The sequence below is a fragment of the Pogona vitticeps genome, chromosome 4 (assembly GCF_051106095.1).
Source record: "Pogona vitticeps strain Pit_001003342236 chromosome 4, PviZW2.1, whole genome shotgun sequence".
Taxonomy (NCBI): domain Eukaryota; kingdom Metazoa; phylum Chordata; class Lepidosauria; order Squamata; family Agamidae; genus Pogona; species Pogona vitticeps.
The window spans coordinates 146,731,666-146,754,470 of record NC_135786.1 but is presented as its reverse complement, the minus strand read 5'-3'; the positions used below and the strand labels follow the sequence as shown (position 1 = coordinate 146,754,470).

Genomic DNA, 22,805 nt, shown 5'->3' with positions numbered 1-22,805 from the left:
ATAGGTAGTTAGATCTTTCAGTCATCTATGCCAGATAATGTTGCTCAAGGTGTTACCAGTATCTCTTAACTTTTTTTTTCTGTAACAGGCAATCCACTATTAACCAGCAAGGTCAATGTCATCATAAATGTCTTAGACGTCAATGAATTTCCTCCTGAAATTGCAGTGCCCTATGAGTCCTATGTGTGTGAGAGTGCAAGACCAGGACAGGTATACTTATTCTTCTAAATGCTAAATGTTTTTTCAGTCATGCACAGTAAGGTAAGAAACAAGGAAAGCTAGTTTAAGAATCTCATTTATATGGCTTCTTGAACATTTGAAGGATGGCCTTCTCTCTGGATCTGGGAAACATGGTCCTCAAGTCCTGGTTTGTGTCATGCCTCATATTATTTAAAGAGAACCATCTGGATTTTTCAAAGTAACTTAAATGAGTTTCATTGTTGTTTTTCTGGGATGGGAAATTGCTTTTAAAATCACAAATTGCTTTTAAAATCACAGCTGCAGTATCAAAGAACTGGAATTATAACTAATTACTTTGGAAACATAGGATGAAATCCTGTTCCTTAGCTTAGTACATTTTACTAGTATAGGCCCACTGAATCAGTGGGGAGTTGGCGAGTCAATTCATCTCTAAGTTCCTATTTTACTTGTGACTTACTGCACTAAATAACAGGCTTTCTGCCACTATTTCGTAGGCTCATCAGGCAAAATCCAAAGAAGCAAGACAAAACAAAACAAAATAAAAACATGTGGCACCTTAAAGACTATTGTATTTTAATGTGAACTTTCATGTATCATGTCCCTTTCTTCAGACATATGGGGAAAAATGAAATGCAGAATGAAATACAGAAATCACAAGTAAAAAATTCAAAACATCCATTGGCTTTAAGAATCCTTGGTGTGTGATTACATCATACATGCAGTAATTTATGATCTATGTTTGGTGTTAAGTTCTATTATAAACATTCCAACAGGAGACAGAAAACAGATAACCAGGCAAGAGTGAAACAAGAAAGGAGGAGGGTTGGTAATATCAGTCAAAAACCCAAGGTGGGGGAGGGGAAATAAAAATGTAGAAATAAAGAAGAGTGCATCTGTGTTGGAATAGGGAATATTAACAGTAGAGATGGGGGTATTCGTATACCGCACAGCTGGACATAACAAGGGGCCAACCCCCAGAGGGCCAGACCATCAACTCATGTGTCCCCTGTCACCGCCGACTCCATTTCCCCTTCCAATTGCTCCGGAGCTTGCGGTCAGCTGTCCACTTGTCATCCTGGCAGGGAGGCTTGTCTTCCCTTCTTCTGCCAGGAGTGGAGAGTCAACCACGAGCTCCAGAGTGGTGGGAAGGGACAGCAGAGCTGACGGTGGCAGCGGACGCATCAGTGGACGGTTCAGTCCCAGGAGGCCAGACCCTGGTTACGTCCAGCTGTGCAGGGATATTCATATGCAGAAACCCTCAACTCTAATTAATAGTTTAAGCTCTGGAAAATGATTGGGATTTTAACTGCAACAAATTACTTTTCAATCTCTGATGAAGGATTAGAACTATAACTGTAAGTAATTACCTTTGAAAAATAACTTTTTAAACTCATGGCAATTTGCTGCATGTATGTTGGCTGATGAAAAGCCATGCAGGCTTGTTTTAGGTAACCATATTTCTTGCTTCGTAGATAGCTCAGTGAACAGTGAACTGACTGTTCTGCAAATTAACTGTGACTCTATGAAAGATGTATTCAGCCACCATATAGTTGGCCTCTAGGGATTTCCCACTCACGTTAGGCAGGATGATTGCAAGTTCCTTACAGAGGAGCAAAACTCATAAAAGAAAGCAATATCCTTGCCAGGGTGGGAGAAATGTTCACAGACAGAAATATAAACACAAAATATATTACAGGAGTAAATTCTGCTAACCCTCACTACTGTGTATAGTACATTCCCCCACCCCTCATTTAAAGTTCCCCTAAACTCTTTTTTTCCAGGTGCTATTCAGCAGTAGCAACAGCAACAAAATCTGACCTGTTACACTCTATAATACAGTTTTGTTGAATCAGAGAGTTCCCAGGCCCCAGCCCATAACATTTTCCCCCATACCTCATTCAAAGCTGTTGCCCAAAGGACATGAATCTTGCAGCCTCAACAGTTCTCTTGCTTGAATTACTACACCCCTAGAATAGAAACATTTTCTTGATCTCCTCTACATAGGCAGAAACGTGTTTTAAATAATTGCCAGTCTTAACTGCTTATACAACCTTTTTCCACATTATGGCTTTTGTTTTTGTAAGAGTCGTAATGTACAGATATGACACATCAAAGGTCTGAAATCATAAAACCATCCACTGCTGCAAGGGAATAGGGGCAATCCTGCACACAAGTGGTAATAGAGGCTGATGTTTTTGTCACTCCTTCTCGGCTCTGTCACAGGAACAGGGATAGAGAGGAAGTAAACTAAACTGAGACACTACCACTCTTGCTACTTGGCCTTCACTTAAAACTGATGGAACAAGAATATGAGAACATAAGAAGAGCTGTGGTGGATTGGACCAAAGTCCTATTTGGTCCAGTATTCATATCAACACTGGCCAGTCAGTTGTTTCTGAGGAGATCCACAAACAGTCTATGAATGTGATGGGCTCCTTCTGTCCCACACTTCCTGTCAACAAAGGTGCACTGCCTCTGGTGCTAGAGGAAATATACAGCCATCTTAGTTAGTAGCCATTGATTGCTATAACATACATAAATCTACAAAGTGCTCTTTTCTAACCATCCAGGTTGGCAAAGTAACACCTTGTGATAGTAAATTCCACAACTGAAGTGAAGGCTAAGAACAACTTCTTTTTATCTGTTCTGGATATTCCACCATGCTGCTTTGAGTGGATGACCCCAGGGAAGCCACACAATGAGATGATGGCTGCCATTTAGTGGACTTAGCACCATGAGTCCTAGCTATGTTCTAAGCAGGTGCTGGCACCTCCAGATTGGCTGCTTTGGATGGCTTCTTTGTATAGAGGAAAGTCTTGGCTAGCTCAGAGATTCATTTCAATAAGCTATGGTGGTTTCATCTTCCTGATTTTTGTGTGCTCAAATGAGGACCAGGACATGGCCATTCCATTTTTTAAATATGTACAAGGTTAAGGAAAAGCTAATTATTATTATGAGCAGAGTTTGGGGAAAACGCTTTTAAAATTATAATTCTTGGAATCATACAGTCAGTATGGTCATTGGTTGCATACTTTGGGGAGTTGCAGTCCAACAAAGCAACTTTATCAAACTTTGATCTTAAAGAGACAGTGGGAAATGTGTGTGTGGTGTAGTAGCAGTCATGGTAGTAACAGCAAGAGTAAGGATCCAGAGTTCCATGTATATACAACTACCTGTTGTTCATCACACTGAGGCAACCATCATGGAAGGCCAGTTCACCCAATGTCAGAGGCATTGGTGTACAGAATTTGTCCCACACAGCTGTAGCCCTAAACTGGGGTGCAACATTTTTCAGTGGCAGCCATCAACTTATATGGCAAAAAAAGAAAGCATTAGGAAATGTTAACGATCCAAAATAAAGATGCTGAGCATGTTGATATCTTCAAAGTTGTTGAATGAAAAATGAGATCATAGTCATTATGTTATAAAAGTCAGAATAGAAATGTCCTGGGACTATTTTCTTCACAGGAAGGATATAATATGCAACAAAAATGTTGGTGTTGAAATTGTGCATTGTGTGGTGCTATTTATTCTCAGCTGTACTACATGGTATAGAATTGTGGACACAGGATAGAATATATATAAAAAAGACAGATTAAATTGAAAAGTGATTTTCTTCTTAGGATGTTAAGAATTTCTTGGATAAGGAGATTTCCAGTGAAAAAATACCAAAGCAAATAAATAGAGATGGAGAAATCATAAAATGCAAAATATGCAGTAAAATACTTCAGTCACACAGTTAGTAGAATTAGTAGTAGTAGAACACTTTGACCAGACAATTAGAAATGATCATTACAGATTTTTTTTCAGCTGATCATCAAAGGTGAAATACAGTGGGCCCTCGACTTACAGACAGCTCGACTTACAGACTTTTCGAGTTACAGACTTCTCTGGCTGCAAAATTTAGGTTCGACTTGCAGCCAGAGAATCGACCTACAGACCAGAAAAAACCCAAAATGGAACAAAAATGGCCGGTTACGGAATTAATCGGTTTTCAATGCATTGTAGGTCAATGGAGACTCGACCTACAGATTTTTCGACCTGCAGCCACCGTTCCAATATGGATTAATTCCGTAAGTAGAGGGTCCACTGTAAATGGGAAAAGAAGAGCAGGAAGGAGAACAATTTTTCAACTGAAGAGCCTTGAAGACTGGTTTTGATGTAACACAGCATCAGTGTTTAGAATTGTAGAACCCAAAGTCAAGCGAGGTCATTATGACATGCAGCCTCTGAAGAAGGAGGACAAAGGAGAAGGGGAGGGGCAGGGAATTTCATGAAAATATCTGCATGTACAACTATGGCTTGTCAAAGTGGAGTATGAGGGGAAAAGTAAATGTGATATATGAATGCTTAAATTGCTTTCCCCAATCTGTGAGCAGACTGTTGAGTCTGGATGAGAATACTCAGATTTATAACGAGAGCAGCACCTTGGACCTTTTCTGGCCCAAAACCCTCTAGGAATAATATGTATTTGCTTTACAAGGCTTAGCGATGCAATGAAAATAATTTAGTAAGCCAGTGGTGAAACAAGGAATAACTTATGTTGGAACAAGTAGAGAATCTCAATATTTCAGAGGTGTGCATGCTTATAATACTTGTTTGAATCCACTCATCCTTCATTCTTTGACACATTACTGATTCATGCAATTAAAATGCAGTATTCAGATCCACTTTTCGGATGAGCACTGTTCATTTCAACATACTCAACATTCATATGGACACAGTCTAAATAGTTCATCAACACTTTGCTAATGCCATCTGTTTCCCTTGTCACATACTTTCTTCCTGCTAACCTAACATAGTATCAGCTGTAGCTAGTATTTTTTAGCCAACACCTAAACATTTGGATGTTTGTGGATATTCCATACTACCTCGGTCATTGAACTAGGATTAGAGCAGTGGCTCCCATACTTGGCTTCTCAAGTGCCTAGAAATCCTGACTATTGGCCATTGGGACCTACTGGGTCACAAAATGCTTATCACAATTAACTGAAGCAAGAATTCCTACATCTGATAGCTACAAAAGTTCCAAAGATCTCAGCTTGTGTTAGTTTTTGGTTTCTTTTTCTTTTCTTTTGTACTCAGAGCTTAGCAGATCTAGGAGATATGCTTATGAGCCAGTTTTCTGCAAGTCTTTCATGAACCTGATGTCCTTAAAAGTTATCCAAACTTTGCAAACAGAGATTTAAAAGAAAAAGATTTTGCAAATAGAGAAACAGACACCCACAGCTAAGGGACTGTGCCACTTCCTGCTTGTTCTTCTCAAGCAAAAAAAAACACAAAATAAAAGAGACAAACTACAATGTAATTTTCCATTCTTACAATCAAAAATAAATTCTCAGTAGGCATGAAGTGTAGTCCACCATGTGTTTTTGTAATACACTAACGTCTACTTTTGTTCTGTTACATGGTGATCATATTAAGATTTTTCTGTTCAGTCAGGAATGTGTGATTGAATTGTACTCCTTTGTGATTTTAGGTAATACAGATTGTTGGTGCAGCAGACAAGGATCTGTCACCTGCAGGGCAAAGATTCTCCTTTCGACTCTCACCAGAGGTTTCTACAAAGCCAAATTTCACAGTCCACGATTTCAGAAGTAAGACTGTTTTTATCTTTCCGCTTCAGATAATGAGGTTGCCAATTATTTTGTTCTGTTGCTGTCATGGCTATAGTTTTCTGTCTCAATGTGTGAGGTGTTCCAATATGTGTAGTTTTTCAGAGTTAGGTAAAATGGATGACAGTTGTGTTTTCTAGACAAAGAAATCCTAGGGTTCACCAGTTTGTAGATGCAGAGATGGTAGCATTTCACAGTTGTGGTTCTAGCATATAAATAGGGGGAAATCACTGCATTTATCATTCTCAGCGAAAGTAATGTTTTCATATTTTCCTAGATTTGTTTTGAGAAAAAAACATAGCTTGAAACACACACATTTGTGAAGTTCCTAAGTCATTTCTCAGAAATAAAGTGCCCACATTTTAAAAATACATGGGGTTTGTTTGTTTGTTTGTTTGTTTGTTTGTTTGTTTGTTTATATGCTGCCTTTTTCCCATAGGAGACCCAAAGCAGCTCACAACAATTATAACTATACAATAATCACAGATTTAAGAATGCTATAAACAGCTGCTGCACTTACAGTAAAAACAATTAAACATTTATAAGTCTTAAAGCCACAATTAAAAACAATGTTAAAAACATGTAAAAAACTGTAAATTCAGTAAATATAGCATTCCTGAGACCCTTACCTGTTACTTAAAAGCTGGTCTCTGCCTGAAAGGACAAGACGGAGGGGGACAATTTAGCATCACAGGGTTGAACATTCCAAAGCCTGGGAGCAGTTACTAAAGAGATTCTCTTTCATGTCCGCACCAAACGAGCTTAGGAAGCTGGTGGAATCAAGAAAAGGCTCTTTCCAGAAGATCTAAAAAGCTGAGAAGGCTTGTATAGGGAAATACAATCACTCAGAAGATGAAAATGTGTAAGATTGGGGGGGGGGGAGTGTGTCAGTATTCTTCAGTCATTGGTGATAATGCATAAATACTGTAAAATGCATAAATATGTGTGCACATTAGGCAAAATGTTTAAATTGCAAACAAACAAACATACAAAAAACCCTCAGTATGAAATGGGGGGGGGGGAATTCAAGTGAAATTTGGATAAATGCAACCAAATCAAGACTTGCAAATTTTCACATTCTTCCTGTAGCATTATGGAGAAATCCACAAGGGAAGAGGGGAAGGAAATACAACTAAATAAACTGAGCACTGCTCCTGTTGAAACAGCCACCACTTAACTGATAGATAATTGCTCATCTTTCTTAACCATAGCTGCATCAGTGATATTTACTTAGAATTTGGAAATGTGTAAGGTTTAATTCGTTACCACTAATTTTTTTCCTTTATTCAGCTTGCAGTGCACGAAATACACATACTAGCAATACTGAATAGAGGGGAGGTGCCTGCTGTCTTAGTGTTAACCATCATTTGCCTTCAGAGAGATTCAGTAAAAAAGAGTTGTACTTAGAGAAGGGGTCATGCAAATAATCCCAGCTTTATCTTCCACTGGAGGTCAGAGGGTCTTTTGCTATACATGCAAATTTCTAAAAACATGTCTTAAGTAAGTCCATGGGAGACTGGAATTTGCCTCTATGGGGCAGGTTCATGACAGGGCCATAAATATTATGGCTATGGTAATAAATTGGTAAATGGACAATGAAAATATCAGTGCTGAGGGCTGAAGAGGTTCTTAACATGTACTGTTCTACTAATTTCTTCTATGGTGTGCTCATTCCATGTGAAAGTGGTCTAAAAAATTAGTGAATATGAATATAACGTTTATTGAAGAGGTCTTCAGACTGTTTCAAATACACCGTACAAAATATACAAAAACCCAAAGACTCTTAGCCCATGAGTGAAAGGAAGGATTTCAAAGTCACTAAATCATATATATATCATCAATCTATACATCAATCAAATCCTCATTCTCAAATAGACATCCGATTGTTTCTCTAACATACATTCCTTTTCTTCCTCTTTCTTCCTAAGGGAGGTGGCAACAACAGAGCCCATGTTGCAGGACAGACAATCTCCCCTAGCCTTATGGTTTTCAGACATGTTGGATTCCATATCTGTATTATGAGAATTGTAGCATGTCTAGAAACAAGTGTATTATTGGGGAAACCAGTTTTACAGGGGTACAAAGAGCTTTTTGAATGGAGGGATTAGCCATAAATGGTGAAGGAGCCCTGTAAATACCACTGTTCTTTCCAGAACAAATAATTATCAAATTAATAATGCTAGTTCAATTTCAGTTTTAAATTTAACAGCACCAAATTAATCATCCAGTTTTTAATGGTTGACATGAACAAGTTAATTTTCAAACCTAACTTTCCAGGCCCTGTATTTACTATGTGTACTGTCAGGAGGAGTTATAAACACAGAGGAATATCATACAGAGGATTTTTATCAGGGCCTGGGAATAGGCAGAGTGAGGCAGTCACCTCATGGAACACATTCTGGGTGTCATGGAATCCAGCAAATGGTTAGTTATTTAATTTGTTGTTACAGAATTTTTCCTCTGAGAGATGGGAATAGGTCTTCTGGGGTTTCCAAACCTGTGTGCTAAATGATCTTGCCTGACATTGAGTAATATCCACCTTGAGTTGAATTGGTAAACAAACTCTTGAGACAGTCCTGATGGTAGGATGCTGTATAACAATACATTGCCAGTTCATTTTGTCATAAAGATAGATATAGACATCATCATCTTAGAACTGCTGAGATGGAAGGGACCCTATAAATCATCAAGTCCAGCCCCTGTCAATGGGGCACAGTGGGGAACTAAACTCTTAACTTCTGGCTCCACAGCCAGATACCCAATCCACTGATATATAGATATAGATAAATATAGATATATTAAAGTTTCATCTTCACACATGAAGAGTGATGATGCGGCAGTGAAGGTAGTGTATGATCCTCCTATCCTATTTAATAGATAAAACAGTGAGATTGAACAAGATAAGGAAAGCAACCATGAAACTGTTTCAGTTTTTGATAAAATTCCTTTTGCTACACAGCAGAAATACAGAGAAGAATAGCTACAAGTTCCCTAGATAGTCCACCCCTTTCTCATTAACTGGCACTTAAAGTCTCAATACCTCACTCTGAGACATTAGTAGGATAAACAATAAAAATGTTTCATTACTTATAGTGGTGAACAGACCAACATCAAGCTACTGCTTCCAGCAGACTCAAGAGAGGAAAAGATGAACTCAGAAGAGAGGTGGGGCTGTCTTTGAATTCAGTGGAGGAAAAGAATTATTGGTTAGTGCTGGATAGACAAAGTTATCCAGACCAGGATGTTCTCTCCCAGCCACACCCACCAGAGGCAGCATGTGAAGCTGTAAAAGCTCCAACCAAAACTTTATCATGGAATAGGCTATAAATCTAATATCATATCCAAATAGCTTTTTCTAACTCTAATGGTAACTCTCATGTCTTTCACCTTAAAATAAAGCACCATATGCTAATATGCAACACTAGCGGGGCTGTATGTTCGCATATAATGCCATAGCATCTATTCAGGAGTTTTATCCTTAAAATGAATCTCTTCAAATACAAATACTCAGTACTTGGCAACTGATAATTCCAATGGGAACGGAGTCTATCTGCAAGAAAACAGGATATGTCACTTCATCTCTCAATTCTTTCACAGCAGCATTCAAAGAGAGAAGCAAAATATATATCCAATAGAGAGTGTTGTGTAATGTGGGAGATGCTGTGTGAACCACAGAGCGCTAGAGAGATAATAAAGCAGAAGAGAGCACCACAGGCAATCCCAATCAGACCTGCCAGCAAATTGGTTTCTAATCTTCCTTCCTGCTTAATCCTTTTAATCTTTATATCAATTTTTTTTCCTCATCGGCTTGCTTTGATTCAGTGGAAAACTGCAATAACTGAGCACCTACTGAGGGAAGTGGTACAACGCTGTTCACAGAGGCTTGGGCTCACCTTAGCCAGAGATTGCTAGCAAATGTATCAATGCTATTGAGTGTCTAGTTTGATTTCTGGTGGGACTATTCTTAATCATTTGTTCCGAACAGATTTAGGATTCGGGAAAGTTTCCTACCTTTTTAAAGATTTCTCTAGAGGAAACTGGCAGAACAAGAAAGCCATATTTCCCATCCTGCTGGAGCACAGAAGAAAAATCACAGCAGTTGAAGGGCATCCAAGCAAACCTGAGGAAAAACAAGAAACCAGAGCTAGGGAAGATATAACATCCCTTACTAATGTGATACCTCTTGTCTTTTTCCTTTGTCCTTTTGTCTTCTCTGACAAGTTTGCTGTCAAACTCAGCTGGCTTGAGAACCATACTAATTAACATTTGCCTGGGGAAGGAGGGATTTGAATGTGACACTTTTGGTAATGATGGAACAAGGGAACTGTCTCACTCATTCTGAAATAGGACAGAAATTCACTGTTAATGCTCATGTGAGGTTTAAAGTGGCAGCAGCTCCCCACCTCATAATATCTAATAAGGCTGGTCCCTCCATGTGGCTGGGTATGGCACTTGCCTCACACAGTACATGCTAAGAAGTGAGGAATGGAATCCAAGGACCATGTGTGTTGTGTGGTCTTCCCTTTGCTCCCTGAGCTAGCTTGTTGTCTTCAAGTGTGATAGAGAACACTACTATCCCTTTGCCAATATGAATGAAGGTTCAGCTGTTAATCAGATTAGCTTCACTGTATGGATTGGGATAAAGGCACCATCTTGCTTTCATCTGAAGCAACAAAATGACTTAGGTTAGTGTATTCGCGAAGGCTTTCACGGCCAGGATCTAATGGTTGTGGTGGGTTTTTTGGGCTCTTTGCCCGTGTTCTGAAGGTTGTTCTTCCTAACGTTTCACCAGTCTCTGTGGCCAGCATCTTCAGAGGACAGCACTCTGAAGATGTTGGCCACAAAGACTGGCGAAACGTTAGGAAGAACAAACAACCTTCAGAACACAGCCAAAGAGCCTGAAAAACCCACAATGACTCAGGTTAACCATGGCATCTATTAATAAAGTGCTTGTTACACAATTTCCCACTCCAGCTTATTGCAAAAAGAAAATGTGATGATGGTTTTGTATTACTTGATGTTGCCAGAGAAAGGAGATGAGGCAACTGCTATTTTCAATGACATATACACATGTGTTAGAATGTCTGTGTCCAGGCATTAGCTTCCCATCACTTCATTATTTTATTTATTTGCTTATTTTTGATACTATCACTCCACTATTCAGGACTCAAGATAACTTTTAATATGTCTAGCACATGAAGCAAAAGAGGAAATCAGCTGCTTATTTGGAATGTTCTGTTTTTCAGACAATACAGCTGGGATTGTGGCCAGGAGAAGTGGTTACAGCCGTCGGCAGCAAGAGTTGTATTTCCTTCCAGTTGTGATAGAAGATAGCAGTTATCCCATACAAAGCAGTACAAACACAATGACAATTCGGGTCTGCAGATGTGACTCAGATGGTACTATCCTGTCTTGCAATGTTGAAGCCATCTTCCTGCCAGTGGGGCTCAGCACAGGGGCCTTGATAGCAATCCTGTTGTGTATTATTATACTTCTAGGTAAGTAGTCCTCCTTTAAAGATACATTATATCTTGGTTGCTCAAGATATTTGGCAAAAAAGAAGAAATGGTGGGATATCACATGATCTGACGAAGGCTTGTAGAGGATATGCCCAAAATAGTACTTCAAATTCCTTCTCACCATCACCCCCATCGCTATTGTGTTGTTACCATAACCTGTAGACTAATTTCAGGAGGTAGAAATTCTCCAGAGCACATCCTTGTAGACTAAGCTCATAAGATATCCTCAGATACCTCAAATTTTTGTTTTCTGCAAATGAGAATTTGATAGTTTGTCACATATGACAGGACTCCTCCAAAAATTGTACAAAATTCTCCATTCTCCAAAAAGCTCCCTGATTTGGCTGGTTTCGGGACTGCCTCTTTGCCTCGGCCTACTGGATAAGTGTCACTTCAAAATGGGAGAGGCCATGATGCACCACCTGCCTCCAGGCTGAACGCTTAGCTGTCAGGGTTTCAGATCTGTTGAGGCCCATTCCTAAGGCCTTCAGATCCCGCTTGCAGATATACTTGTATCACAGCTGTGGTCTTCCTCTGAGGCGATTTCCCTGAATGAATTCTCCCTACAGGAGATCTTTTGGAGTCCGACCATCAGCCATTCTCACAACATGCCCAAGCCAATGTAGACATCGCTGTTTCAGTAATGTATACATGCTAAAAATTCCAGTTTGATCTAGGACTACTCTATTTGGAACTTTGTCCTGCCAGATGATACCAAAAATGTGTCGGAGACAACACATATGGAATGTGTCCTGCCATGCACAAAGGGTCCAGGATGCACTGCAATACAGGAGTGTCCTCAGGACAAAGGCTTTATAGTCCTGGATCTTGGTATATGCCGACAGCTTCTTATTCAACCATACTGTCTTTGTGAGTCTAGAGAACATGGTAGCTCCTTTGCCAATGCATTTATCCAGCTCGACATCTAGGGAGAGAGTGTCCCAGATCGTTGAGCCAAGGTACACAAAGTCATGAACAACCTCCAATTCTTGCGTGGAGATGGTAATAGAGGGAGGTGAGTCCATGCCCTGGCCCATGACTTGTGTTTTCTTCAGGCTGATTGTTAGTCCAACATCTTGGCAGGCCTTGCTAAAACGATTCATGAGTTGTTGGAGGTCTTCAGCAGAGTGGGCAACAATGGCTGCATCATCAGCGAAGAGAAAGTCCCGCATGCATTTCAGTTGGACTTTGGTCTTTGCTCTCAATCTAGAGAGTTTAAAGAGCTTTCCATCTGATCTACTCCAGAGATAGACACCTTCTGTTACAGTTCCAAAGGCGTGCTTGCGCATGACAGCAAAAAAGATCCCAAACCCGGTCGGTGCAAGGACACAGCCCTGTTTCACTTCACTTTGGATGTCAAAGGGATCTGATGTTGAGCCATCAAAAACTACAGTGCCCTTCATTCCCTCATGAAAGGACCTGATGATGTTAAGGAGTCGAGGTGGACATCCAATCTTGGGAAGCATTTGAAAAAGGCCATCCCTGCTAACGAAATCAAAGGCCTTTGTGAGATCTATGAAGGCCACAAAGAGTGGCTGTTGTTGTTCCCTGCATTTCTCCTGCAACTGTCTGAGGGAGAATACCATGTCAGTGGTGGATCTATTAGCTCGAAATCCATACTGTGATTCTGGATAGACTCTATCTGCAAGCAGCTGGAGTCTCATCTGCACAACACAGGCCAGCAACTTCCCTACAGTGCTGAGAAGAGAGATGCCACGGTAGTTATTGCAGTCACCCCTGTCTCCTTTGTTCTTATACAATGTGACAATGTTTGCATCCTTCATGTTCTGTGGTACTCCACGTTCCCTCCAGCAAAGACGAAAGACTTCATACAGTTCAGTGGCGATGATCTCTTTACAACAATTCAGCACTTCATCAGGGATGTTATCATTTTCAGGTGCCCTGCTGGAGGCGAGGGAATCCAAGGCCACTTTTATTTCTGCTAAAGTTGGTTTGCTGTCCAACTCTTTGAAGACAGGCAGGCACTTGATGTTATTTAATGCTTCTTCAGTTACTACATTCTCTCTGGAATATAGCTCAGAGTAGTGCTGCAGCCAGAGTTCCATCTGCTATGCTCAGTCCTGGATGATCATGCCTGTAGCAGACTTCAAGGGAGCAGATTTCTTCTGTATTGGACCTAAAGCCTGCTTGATGCTGTCATACATTCCTTTTATGTTACCTGTGTCTGCTTCTATCTGTATCTGAGAGCAGAACTGAAGCCAGTAATCACTGGAATATCTCCTGGCAGCCCGTTGGACTTGGCTATAAGCAGCTCGAAGACCCTGCAAGTTGTACTTACTAGGACAGGCTTTGTATGCTGCTAGAGCTCTCTTCTTATCCTCGATGGCTGGCATCAACTCCTCCGAATGGGCTTCGAACCAGTCAGCCGTCTTTTTGGTCTTCTTTCCAAATATGGATAAGGCAGTGTCATACACAGCATTCTTGAAATGTTTCCATTGTTCAGGTGCATTTGCATCAGCTGGGACTGGAAGGGTTTCCTCAAGTGCTTGGGCAAATCCCTCCACTTTTTTTTGATCACGAGTCTTGCTGATGTCAATACATGGTCTTCCGTCCTTTTTCATGTGATACAGTCTCTTTGTTCACAGTTTTACTCTACTACACACCAGGGAGTGATCAGTATTGCAATCAGCACTCTGGTAACTCTGTGTGATCGTAATACTGTACTAGGAAGGCTAGAATGTCTAGTGAGGATCAAATTGAGCTGATGCCAATGCTTCGATCTTGGATGTCTCCAAGAGAGTCTGTGTTGAAGCTTTGTATTCAAGAACGTGTTGCTGACACAAAGACCATAATAACAGCAAAACTCCAGGAAGCATTGGCCATTTTTGTTCATCTTCCCAATGCCAAAACGGCCTAGACAAGTGGGCCAAGAATTGTGATCAGCACCAACTCTAGCGTTAAAGTCACCAAGAATGAACAGTGGCTCTCTCTCTCTCTCTCAGGGACTTTTTTGATAGTAGCTGTCAGATTTTGTAGAATTTGTCTTTGACATCTGTTGTGGATGACAGTGTTATTGCATATGCACTAATGAGGGTGACCAATCCTGCTGATGAGTGGAGCTGCAGCGACAGGATTCTTTCACTCCCCACAGTAGGTGGAACAATGCATCTCAGCAGAGTATTTCTGACTGCAAAGCCAACACCATATTCCTTGGTCTCATTCAGTCGTTTTCCCTGCCAGAAGAATGAGAAGTTTTTTTCTTTGACAGATCCTGAGTCTGGCAGTCTCGCCTCTTGCAGGGCAACAATGTCCATCTGCAGTCTACTCAGTTCCATGTTGATGACAGCTGTCTTGCACATGTTGTCTATTTCCTGCAGGTCATCAGAAAAGCCGTCGTCACAAAAGCCAGGGATCATTGTCCAAACATTCCAGGGGCCCAACTTTAGGGCAGAAGTTTTCTTATGATTGTTGCATGGTGCAGGGTTATTGATCTGCTTGTTGGCTTTCATCCTAAACCGCACACACCCCGTGAGGTTAACAAACCATGGCGTGGCGAGGTAGCACCTTACTTGCTGGGGACTGCCCAGATTAATGTGGGTGGCAGTTACCTAGTGTGGTGCAATGACCTCTCTCACCATCAGAAGTAGCCCCTGGCATCATGCTGTACGCCAATCAAGCAAAGACTTATAACTGGTAACTGCTACTTCCCGTGTTGTTTCGATGCTGTATGCGAAGCTTGAGTGTCCTCTCCAGAGCACGAAGCCTGGGTAAAATAATATGGAGGATAGGCTGTTACCCGAGTAGCAAACCCCCCTCTCCACGTTACTGAAATGGTCCAGTGGAAAGGCAAGAGCCAATGCAACTGGTTCCAGCGACGTCGTGGGAGTTGCCAGAACAACACGAACTGCCTCCGGGACTCTGGCTCTGGATTTTGCCTTGAGGTTAACTCCTGAAGCCTTTACCATCAGTGGATATAGCCACAAGGCAGTGGAGGTTTGAAATCGGAGTTTTCCTTCTCCTAGATGGGCTGCCTTCCAAGGCTGACAAGTCCCACCTACCCGGCAAAAATAAACATAGGTTACAAATAAACAACAATCTCATGAGAAGTCAACTGCCTTGCATCTATTGCAGAGTACTGTTTTGGTAGAAAAATATCTGAGTCCACCTGATGAGTATCCTCTAATAGTCATTTTCAGATACAGAAAGGAAATTGAGAAGAACCAATAAATTACAAAAGTTGGAAAAGCATGTCAGAGAAGGACAGGGGAATTTCAGACACACTGAATGAATGTTCTACATCAATCTTTACAACAGTGCATAATGCAAACACACACATTTTTGGACGGTCGATCTGAAGTATTATAGCGAATGGATGTGACAAAGATTGATGCTTTATTAGAACTGATAATTAAACCTGGCATGTTTGGTATTATACTTGATATGCTACTGCTCATTAAAATATGTGAGAGCTGGTGCAGCATAGTGGCTGATGCTGTAATCATGCATATTTATCTGGAATTAAGTCTCTGAAACTCATGGGGGCTTACTTCTGCCTAAGTCTGTGTAGAATTGCACTGTTGGAGACTGAAGTGCAGATCAGAGCACCCTCAGTTCATGAATCCACTGGATGGTATGGCCGTAGGCAAGCCAGTTTCTGTTATGGCCTCATTGTGTTATAGGTATAACAATGGGAAGATAATTATCCTATAATGAGATAGTAATGTATGTCTTACAGAGTTGTTCTAAGGCCTCAGAAAGGGTATCCCTGAATGCACATAGTGCAGCAATCTAACTGTAAATAAGCAGGTATGGATTAGGACAGCATCTGGGCAGGATACTACCAATATGTGAGCAGTAAGAAGCTGTGGATCTTCTTCTCCATGGGTAGGCATGGAAGCCATGTAGGCTGCTGCCTTTCTGACATTGTTACTGCAGTGGAGGCAAGTCCAAGAAGAAGCCACCCCAAGAGTATTCTATCAGGGAGGCAATGAACCCATAGGAAGCTATAGTACTGTTCAAGTGATACTTACTCAGTTATGTTCAACATATAAAGAATGGACCTCTCCCTCTGTCACTGTTTTCCTCTGGTGGAAAGTGATACACCTGGTTTCTGTCCACATTTAGGATCTCCATGCAGACAGGAATCCTGGTTTTCTCATGTAGAAAGCTTTCATGCAAACAGGATCTTGCCTTTTCAGACGTGGGAAGTTCTAAACAGAAGATGCAGTGGTAGGCTCCTTCTCATTTGCATGTCGAAACACCTGAATAAGGCAAGAGAGAGCAAGCTTTGAGAAGTGATGCCTCCTCTGCAACAGATGCTCTTCACTATGAGCTGGGCGAGCGCACCTTAGGCAGCAAACTGTGTTTAGCCAGCCCTGCCACCATATTGCTGTTGCCTATTGCAGTTCTGCTGTCCTTGAAGTTCATGTTTTTTTTCTCCATTGGTAACATATGTATACTACACTGGGTACTCAGGTGAGCCTAGTATGATATATATATATATATATATATATCATACTAGGCTCACCTGAGTACCCAGTGTAGTATAATGGATAAAGTAATGGACTAAGCTCAGGAGTCCTGGGTTCAATTCCTTGCCTCTGCCATGGAAACTTATTGAGGGTGAAACTGGTAAAACTATTCCTTAAATATCTCACTTACCTTGAAAGCTCTATTTTAGGGTCACTGTAAGTCGGTTGTGATGGCACATAAGAAAAACAAAGTTGAACCAGCCTGAGAAAAGTTGAGAGTTTATCCCAAAGATCTTCCAGTCTGAAGTCTCCCTGCCACTTTTTTTGTGGAAGACAGATGTCCCCAAAAAAGTCAGAAGCTTATATTTGAGAATCAGCCCTGACGGTTCTTGGAGAATAGAAAATCTCTGTGTTAGAATGATGCACTGTTTTACTGGCAGAAAGCAGGGCTTTTTTCTCTTATATTTAATTTAACTTACATTTCTTTTCTTCTCTTAGTCATCGTGGTTCTCTATGTAGCCCTGCGACGGCAGAAGAAAAAAGACACTCTTATGACCTCTAAGGAAGACATCCGAGACAATGTCATCCATTATGATGATGAAGGTGGTGGTGAAGAGGACACTCAGGCTTTTGACATTGGAGCCCTGAGGAATCCCAAAGCAATTGAGGATAATAAAATACGTAGGGATATAAAGCCGGATGCTCTCTGCTTACCTCGTTCAAGACCGCCTGCAGAGGACAACAGAAATATTAGAGATTTCATCAATCAGAGGCTGAGAGAAAATGATGGCGACCCCTCAGCTCCACCTTATGACTCACTAGCGACTTATGCTTACGAAGGAAATGGATCTGTGGCTGAATCTCTCAGCTCTATAGATTCACTTGCAACGGAGGCAGACCAGGATTATGACTATCTGAGTGACTGGGGACCACGCTTTAAAGTCTTAGCAGAGATGTTTGGAGAAGAAGAAAGTTATAATCCTGATAAAGTCACTTAGCTGGAGGCAGGGGGGAAAGGAAAAGTTAACCCACAATAAATTTTAAAATAAACAAGCTTTATAGGACAAGATTCCTTTGATTATAAGAGACAGAAGCTGTTTCCAGCAAGTTCCTATATTTATCAAAATGTCAATCTTGATTTCGCTATTTGCCAGGGGATGGATCACCCTTGACTATCTACTTTCTTTTTGTTAGTTGGTTGGTTGGTTGAGTTTTATTTTTTATTACCTTGGCGTCACACTGAGACAACCTCAGGCCTATTAGCTACAATGTATTGATAGAAATACACAGAAAGAAAGATAGCTTTCTGGCATCATGGTGGAAGAGTGGTAGATGTTTTCTTAATTCCACTGAAGTGCCTCTTGAAACTCTTACCATTTAAAGCGGAAATGACTGCAGCAATGGAGCTAAGAAAAACTGGCATAAAGGGAAGGACAGTCACTTTTATGTCAAGAAGCAATAGCCACAATGCTGACTTCCGATTCTTTTAAAACACACATCTACAACAATGGCTGGAATAATTCCAGTGACCACCCTACTTAAAGGGGGCAGAGTTCATTTCAGTTTGGGTTTGTTTCACCAGAGAAACAAATTGTCTGACAGGACACTACATATCTTCTGCCTACACTTCATGGGGTGGGGTGGGATTTAAAAAGTTGTTATTCCCATTGACGTTGTAAAGTCTTAGACTGAAATCAATGAATATTTAAGAAGTTCATCAAAATGTTACACTTTTCCAAGAATTAAAAAAAAGAAATGAGATGTGACAGAGGTACGTATTTCTTGTTTGGATGGTCCAATTGTTCGCCAAGAGTTCTCTTCTTTCAGAGGATGATGTGTTTTGAATATTGGGTCAGAAGAAGAGAATTCTCTGAGCATCTCTTTTTATGCAAACAAACAAGTCAGCCACCAAGCAAACAAATGGGTTGTCCCTCTTTTATTTTATCTTTGCACTAACGTCTTTTTACATCTATCGTGTTTTGACAATATAATGTAAATATTCTCACTTGACATGAGTTGACTGCGGAGGTGTGGCATCCACCAGAGTTACCACCTGTTCATTAGATTGGGTGTAAATAAGACATTATGAAATGTATTGTCAGCAAGGTGTACCTCAAAAAATTTGAGTCACTACTTTCCATTTCAGAAATGCACATTTGTAAAGCTGAATGAATTGAATTCCATAAGTTTAAAGAGGTTCTTTTCAATACTTTATTCAGTAATCAACATGAAATGATGGGAGTAGATACCCACAACTATTGGTCATAATCAGATGCATGATGTTGTCTCTGTTTTGCTCCACTAGTTGAGTGAATGACCAGATTGACTACTATTTTCCCAGTTAGAAGTTGGCAACTCTGTGGGGAAAAAAACATTAATTAGCCAGTTTGTTTCTTACCCTAATTATTCTGCTGTTACACATGGAGTAAAAAAAGAACATGGCATATCCTCTCCATGTGTTATAGCTCCCTCGGGTCATCAATCAGGAAATGGATGGGATAATTCAAGTGGCCATGATAGTCTGCCTCAGTGTGTTGGCAAAAGAAAACAAAGGCAAAATTGTAAAGACTAGCAGTTCCATCTCAGTGTGAGCTTTTATGGATCAAAATTAGAGATGGGGGTATTTGTATTTGAATACGAATATCACCACGCAGCTGGACTTAACGAGAGTCTGGCCCCCTGGGGCCGGACATCCACTCATGCATCTGGCAGCAGTAGCAGCTTTGCTCTTCCTTCCAATCAGCCCTGGAGCCCCGCTTGGCTAGCCACTCCTGGCAATGGGAGGGCGGATGAGTCTCTCTGCAAGACTGCTGAGTCGCTAGCTGAGCAGGAAGAAAGTGGCACTTTGGGAGTGATTGGAAGGAAGAGCAAGGCTGCCACCGGAAACATGAATGGATGGTCCAGCCCCAGGGGCCAGACCCTCCTTAAGTGCAGCTGCGCAGGGATGTTCATATTCATATACGAATACCCCCATCTCTAATCAAAATCCATTTCCTTGAACACAGGAGTGCAAATAATCATGCATATCCTTATGACCATGTGAGGGGACAGATAATAGACAAATCAGCAACTGAACACCTACCTGTTTTGAGAAATTATTTTCAGTATTCCACGGGCACTTGAGATGGGGGAGATTTTCCAAAAGCTTATTCATAATTTTTAAATAATATTTTTAAATAGCTGTGTATTATACTTTCACTTTCACATTATAATTGGTATGTTTTTACTTCATTGTGGATTTTAAATTGTGGATTATTTTTATTGCAGGAGAATTTACTGCTGATAATGTTTTCTTGGAAATGAAAAGAATTCCCTCTATCCCATGACCTCCAACAGCTTTACAATGATGACCAGGATCTCATGAAAGCTTTGTGACCTTCAGGGCAGAGAACTGTAATTACTTTTATTTCTGAAAAATCACCAGAGCTGATATCAGCAGCCTTAGACAGTGTAAGTTATAGAACAGGATTTCAGCCAACAGTTCATTAATACAGGAATGGAATTATCATGCTTTAATTATTTCATTACCTTTGCAAAGGTAATAACCTGTAGACCAAGATAACACGCCTGTCATAGGAATCTTGAAAGATGCTTCTGGGACAGAGGTCAAAGTCTGTCAAGGGAGATAGTTATTGTATACCCATGACTATAACACCAGGCTATTGACATATGTAGTGCACTAAGAAGCCCTGAACTCTATTAACGCCCTTAGAGGTCCACTAGAGCTTATTTATGTAGTCAGTTTCTGCTGTCTCCCTCTCGAATCTCCTTTTAATTATATTTGACATGTATTTGCACTCCTGTGTCTGAGGAGATGGATTTTAATACACAAAACCTCACATCAAAATAAAACTGTTTGTCTCAAAAGTATTATCATAGTTTGCCTGTTTAAAAACATTCTTTTGTTAATTACAAATGCTGATTCTTTCTAGAACAACAATATTTAAAATAAATAATAAATAATAACCCATGTTCAGCTCAGGAGATCCACTGATGTAAGTGAAAACTATGCACATATTATGAGTAGACGAAAGGAAACTTTGTATAGAAGGTCTTGAATTTCCATGATAGCCTCTAGGTTCTGATTAATTGGTTACTACAACTTGGAACGGAAGCAACACGTTGCTTATGAACAGTGCAAAACCTGAGCAAGCCTACTGAAGTGTGGGTCTGGAGATGCTGTTGAGCTACAAAACTGATCACCCACTATCACCATGTTTTTTTAGACTCCTAAAAGACCCTAGGACCCAAGATTGGGAAATGATGCTTCACAAGAACATCAGAAGTGCCTTACATGAGTATAATAAAATCCAGCACTTGAGGAAGTTACTTTGTTTGACTAGATCTCCCAGAATCCCAAAACCAGCAAGACTTCAAGACATTCTGCCTAGGGGATTCTGAGAGCTGTCTTTAAAAAAAAAAAAAAACTTGTTCTGGAGAGACCCATCTACTCCAGCATTCTGGGAATTCACAAACAAGGCATGGATGTGATAGGATCTTCTCTTCCATTTGTAGATCCCAAATGCAGACTAGCATGCCTTTGGGAAAAGACAATCCATACCTTTGTAAGCCTGTAAGCTGATCTGCACCCTCCAATATTAATTGACTCATTCATGCATATTTCTGTGTATTAACATCCTTCTGCTGTATATCATTTTATTCTGTCTGCTGGTGTGTTAATTTCCTTATCTAGTATGCTTGGATATACAGCACCTGTCACCTGCCATTGACATATGAACTGAACAAATACCATTTAGCGCTCTCGCTCTCTCATCTCTGTGATTTGTCAATGACCCCTAATTTGCCATCAACATGCAAGATACCTTGCATTTCAGTTCTGTTCCATCTTCTGTCCTTTCCAACTCTGTATAAATGTCCGTCTACTACTCTCAATGCATTTGAAGAAGTGGGTTGCACTCCACAAAAACTTATGTCAGATAAAGTTTATTAAACTTTAAGGGGCCCTTTGTGGGTTGTTATAGGATTACACTACATAAAACATTACTATTTTATCTTGAGCACTTCATTGCAGCACACAAGTCCTGCTATAGTTAGAAATCTATATATGTCCTTTGAATGGAGATACTACCTTTGTCTACAGATTACATTTATAAAGTCGCTTGTTCTCAATTATCACATTTTAATGTGAAAGGTCACTGTATAGGTTTGGCATTATCATAGTGACAGCCAAGAATAGAGAAAAGATTGTCTCGTTATCAAAAGAAATGAGAAACAGAAACTGAATACTGAGCTTTGCAGAATGATCAGATTATACATGATTAAAATGCTTGATTTCTTTTCCTATACATCATTTTTAAAAAGCTCCTCTTTCTTGGTTTATTAGTTATATAAATTCCAAGATTTCTTTGCTTCTTTCATACCTGGGTGTGTATGCAGTTCTGTGTTTCCTTGTAAGTAGTATAGTCCATTGAGAGCTGTTTCAGGAGCCCCTTTGCCCCCCCTGAACGTGCAGATTTGTTTTAGATGAGAACTAATTTGGTACAATGCAGGGACAGAAGCCTTAGCTCTACAGATATAGCTGGACTACAGGTCCCATCATCCTCAGACATTGGTCATGCTGGTTTGGTTGATGGGAGTTGGAGTTCAACAACATCCCATTAGATGTTCCCCAACTCCGATGTAGTTGTGAGAGCATTAGTTTAGGTCTGGGGAAGAGCTTGGAAATAATGCATTCAATTTGAAATATTCATGCCAAATGTAAAGCTGTTCTTTTTTTTTAAATCAGTGCCAAAGGACCTCAAAAATCTAATGTTTAACAGTAACAATTAAGGAAGTAAAACCCATTAGTTGCAAGCCCCTTTGTAGAAGGGATTGTGGCAGTCCATGTACAGTAAATCTAAGAAATGGATTTGTATTAGCTGGCTCAGGCTTGGACTTCTAAATGCACTTGGGCGATAAGAGTCAGAAACCTTAACACAGTAAACAGCCTGTGGTGTTTCCATGGGTTTCTGAGAAATAAAACCCCCAAACCTTGAAGAGTTAAGAACCATCATGCTGTAAAAAGCCAGTTGGTCATT

At 40.4% G+C, this 22,805-nt stretch overlaps 1 protein-coding gene across 3 annotated transcripts in view; it reads left to right on the top strand.

Moving 5' to 3' along the window:
- Window positions 1-20,637, top strand: part of CDH12 (cadherin 12) — an 875,078-nt gene extending 854,441 nt beyond the window's left edge. Inside the window, exons 12-16 of one of the 3 annotated variants that reach the window (XR_012086709.2) lie at window positions 89-210; window positions 5,681-5,798; window positions 11,063-11,314; window positions 17,266-18,538; window positions 20,035-20,637. Coding sequence is in view for 2 of the 3 variants with exons in the window: in XM_078391722.1 (XP_078247848.1) it covers window positions 89-210; window positions 5,681-5,798; window positions 11,063-11,314; window positions 17,266-17,765 (992 nt within the window). In the remaining variant the exon portion in view is untranslated. Of the gene's footprint in view, window positions 1-88; window positions 211-5,680; window positions 5,799-11,062; window positions 11,383-17,265; window positions 18,539-20,034 lie in introns of those variants that run through there. The other 2 variants (XM_078391722.1, XM_078391723.1) reach the window with 2 other exon arrangements.
- Window positions 20,638-22,805: the final 2,168 nt, after the last annotated feature.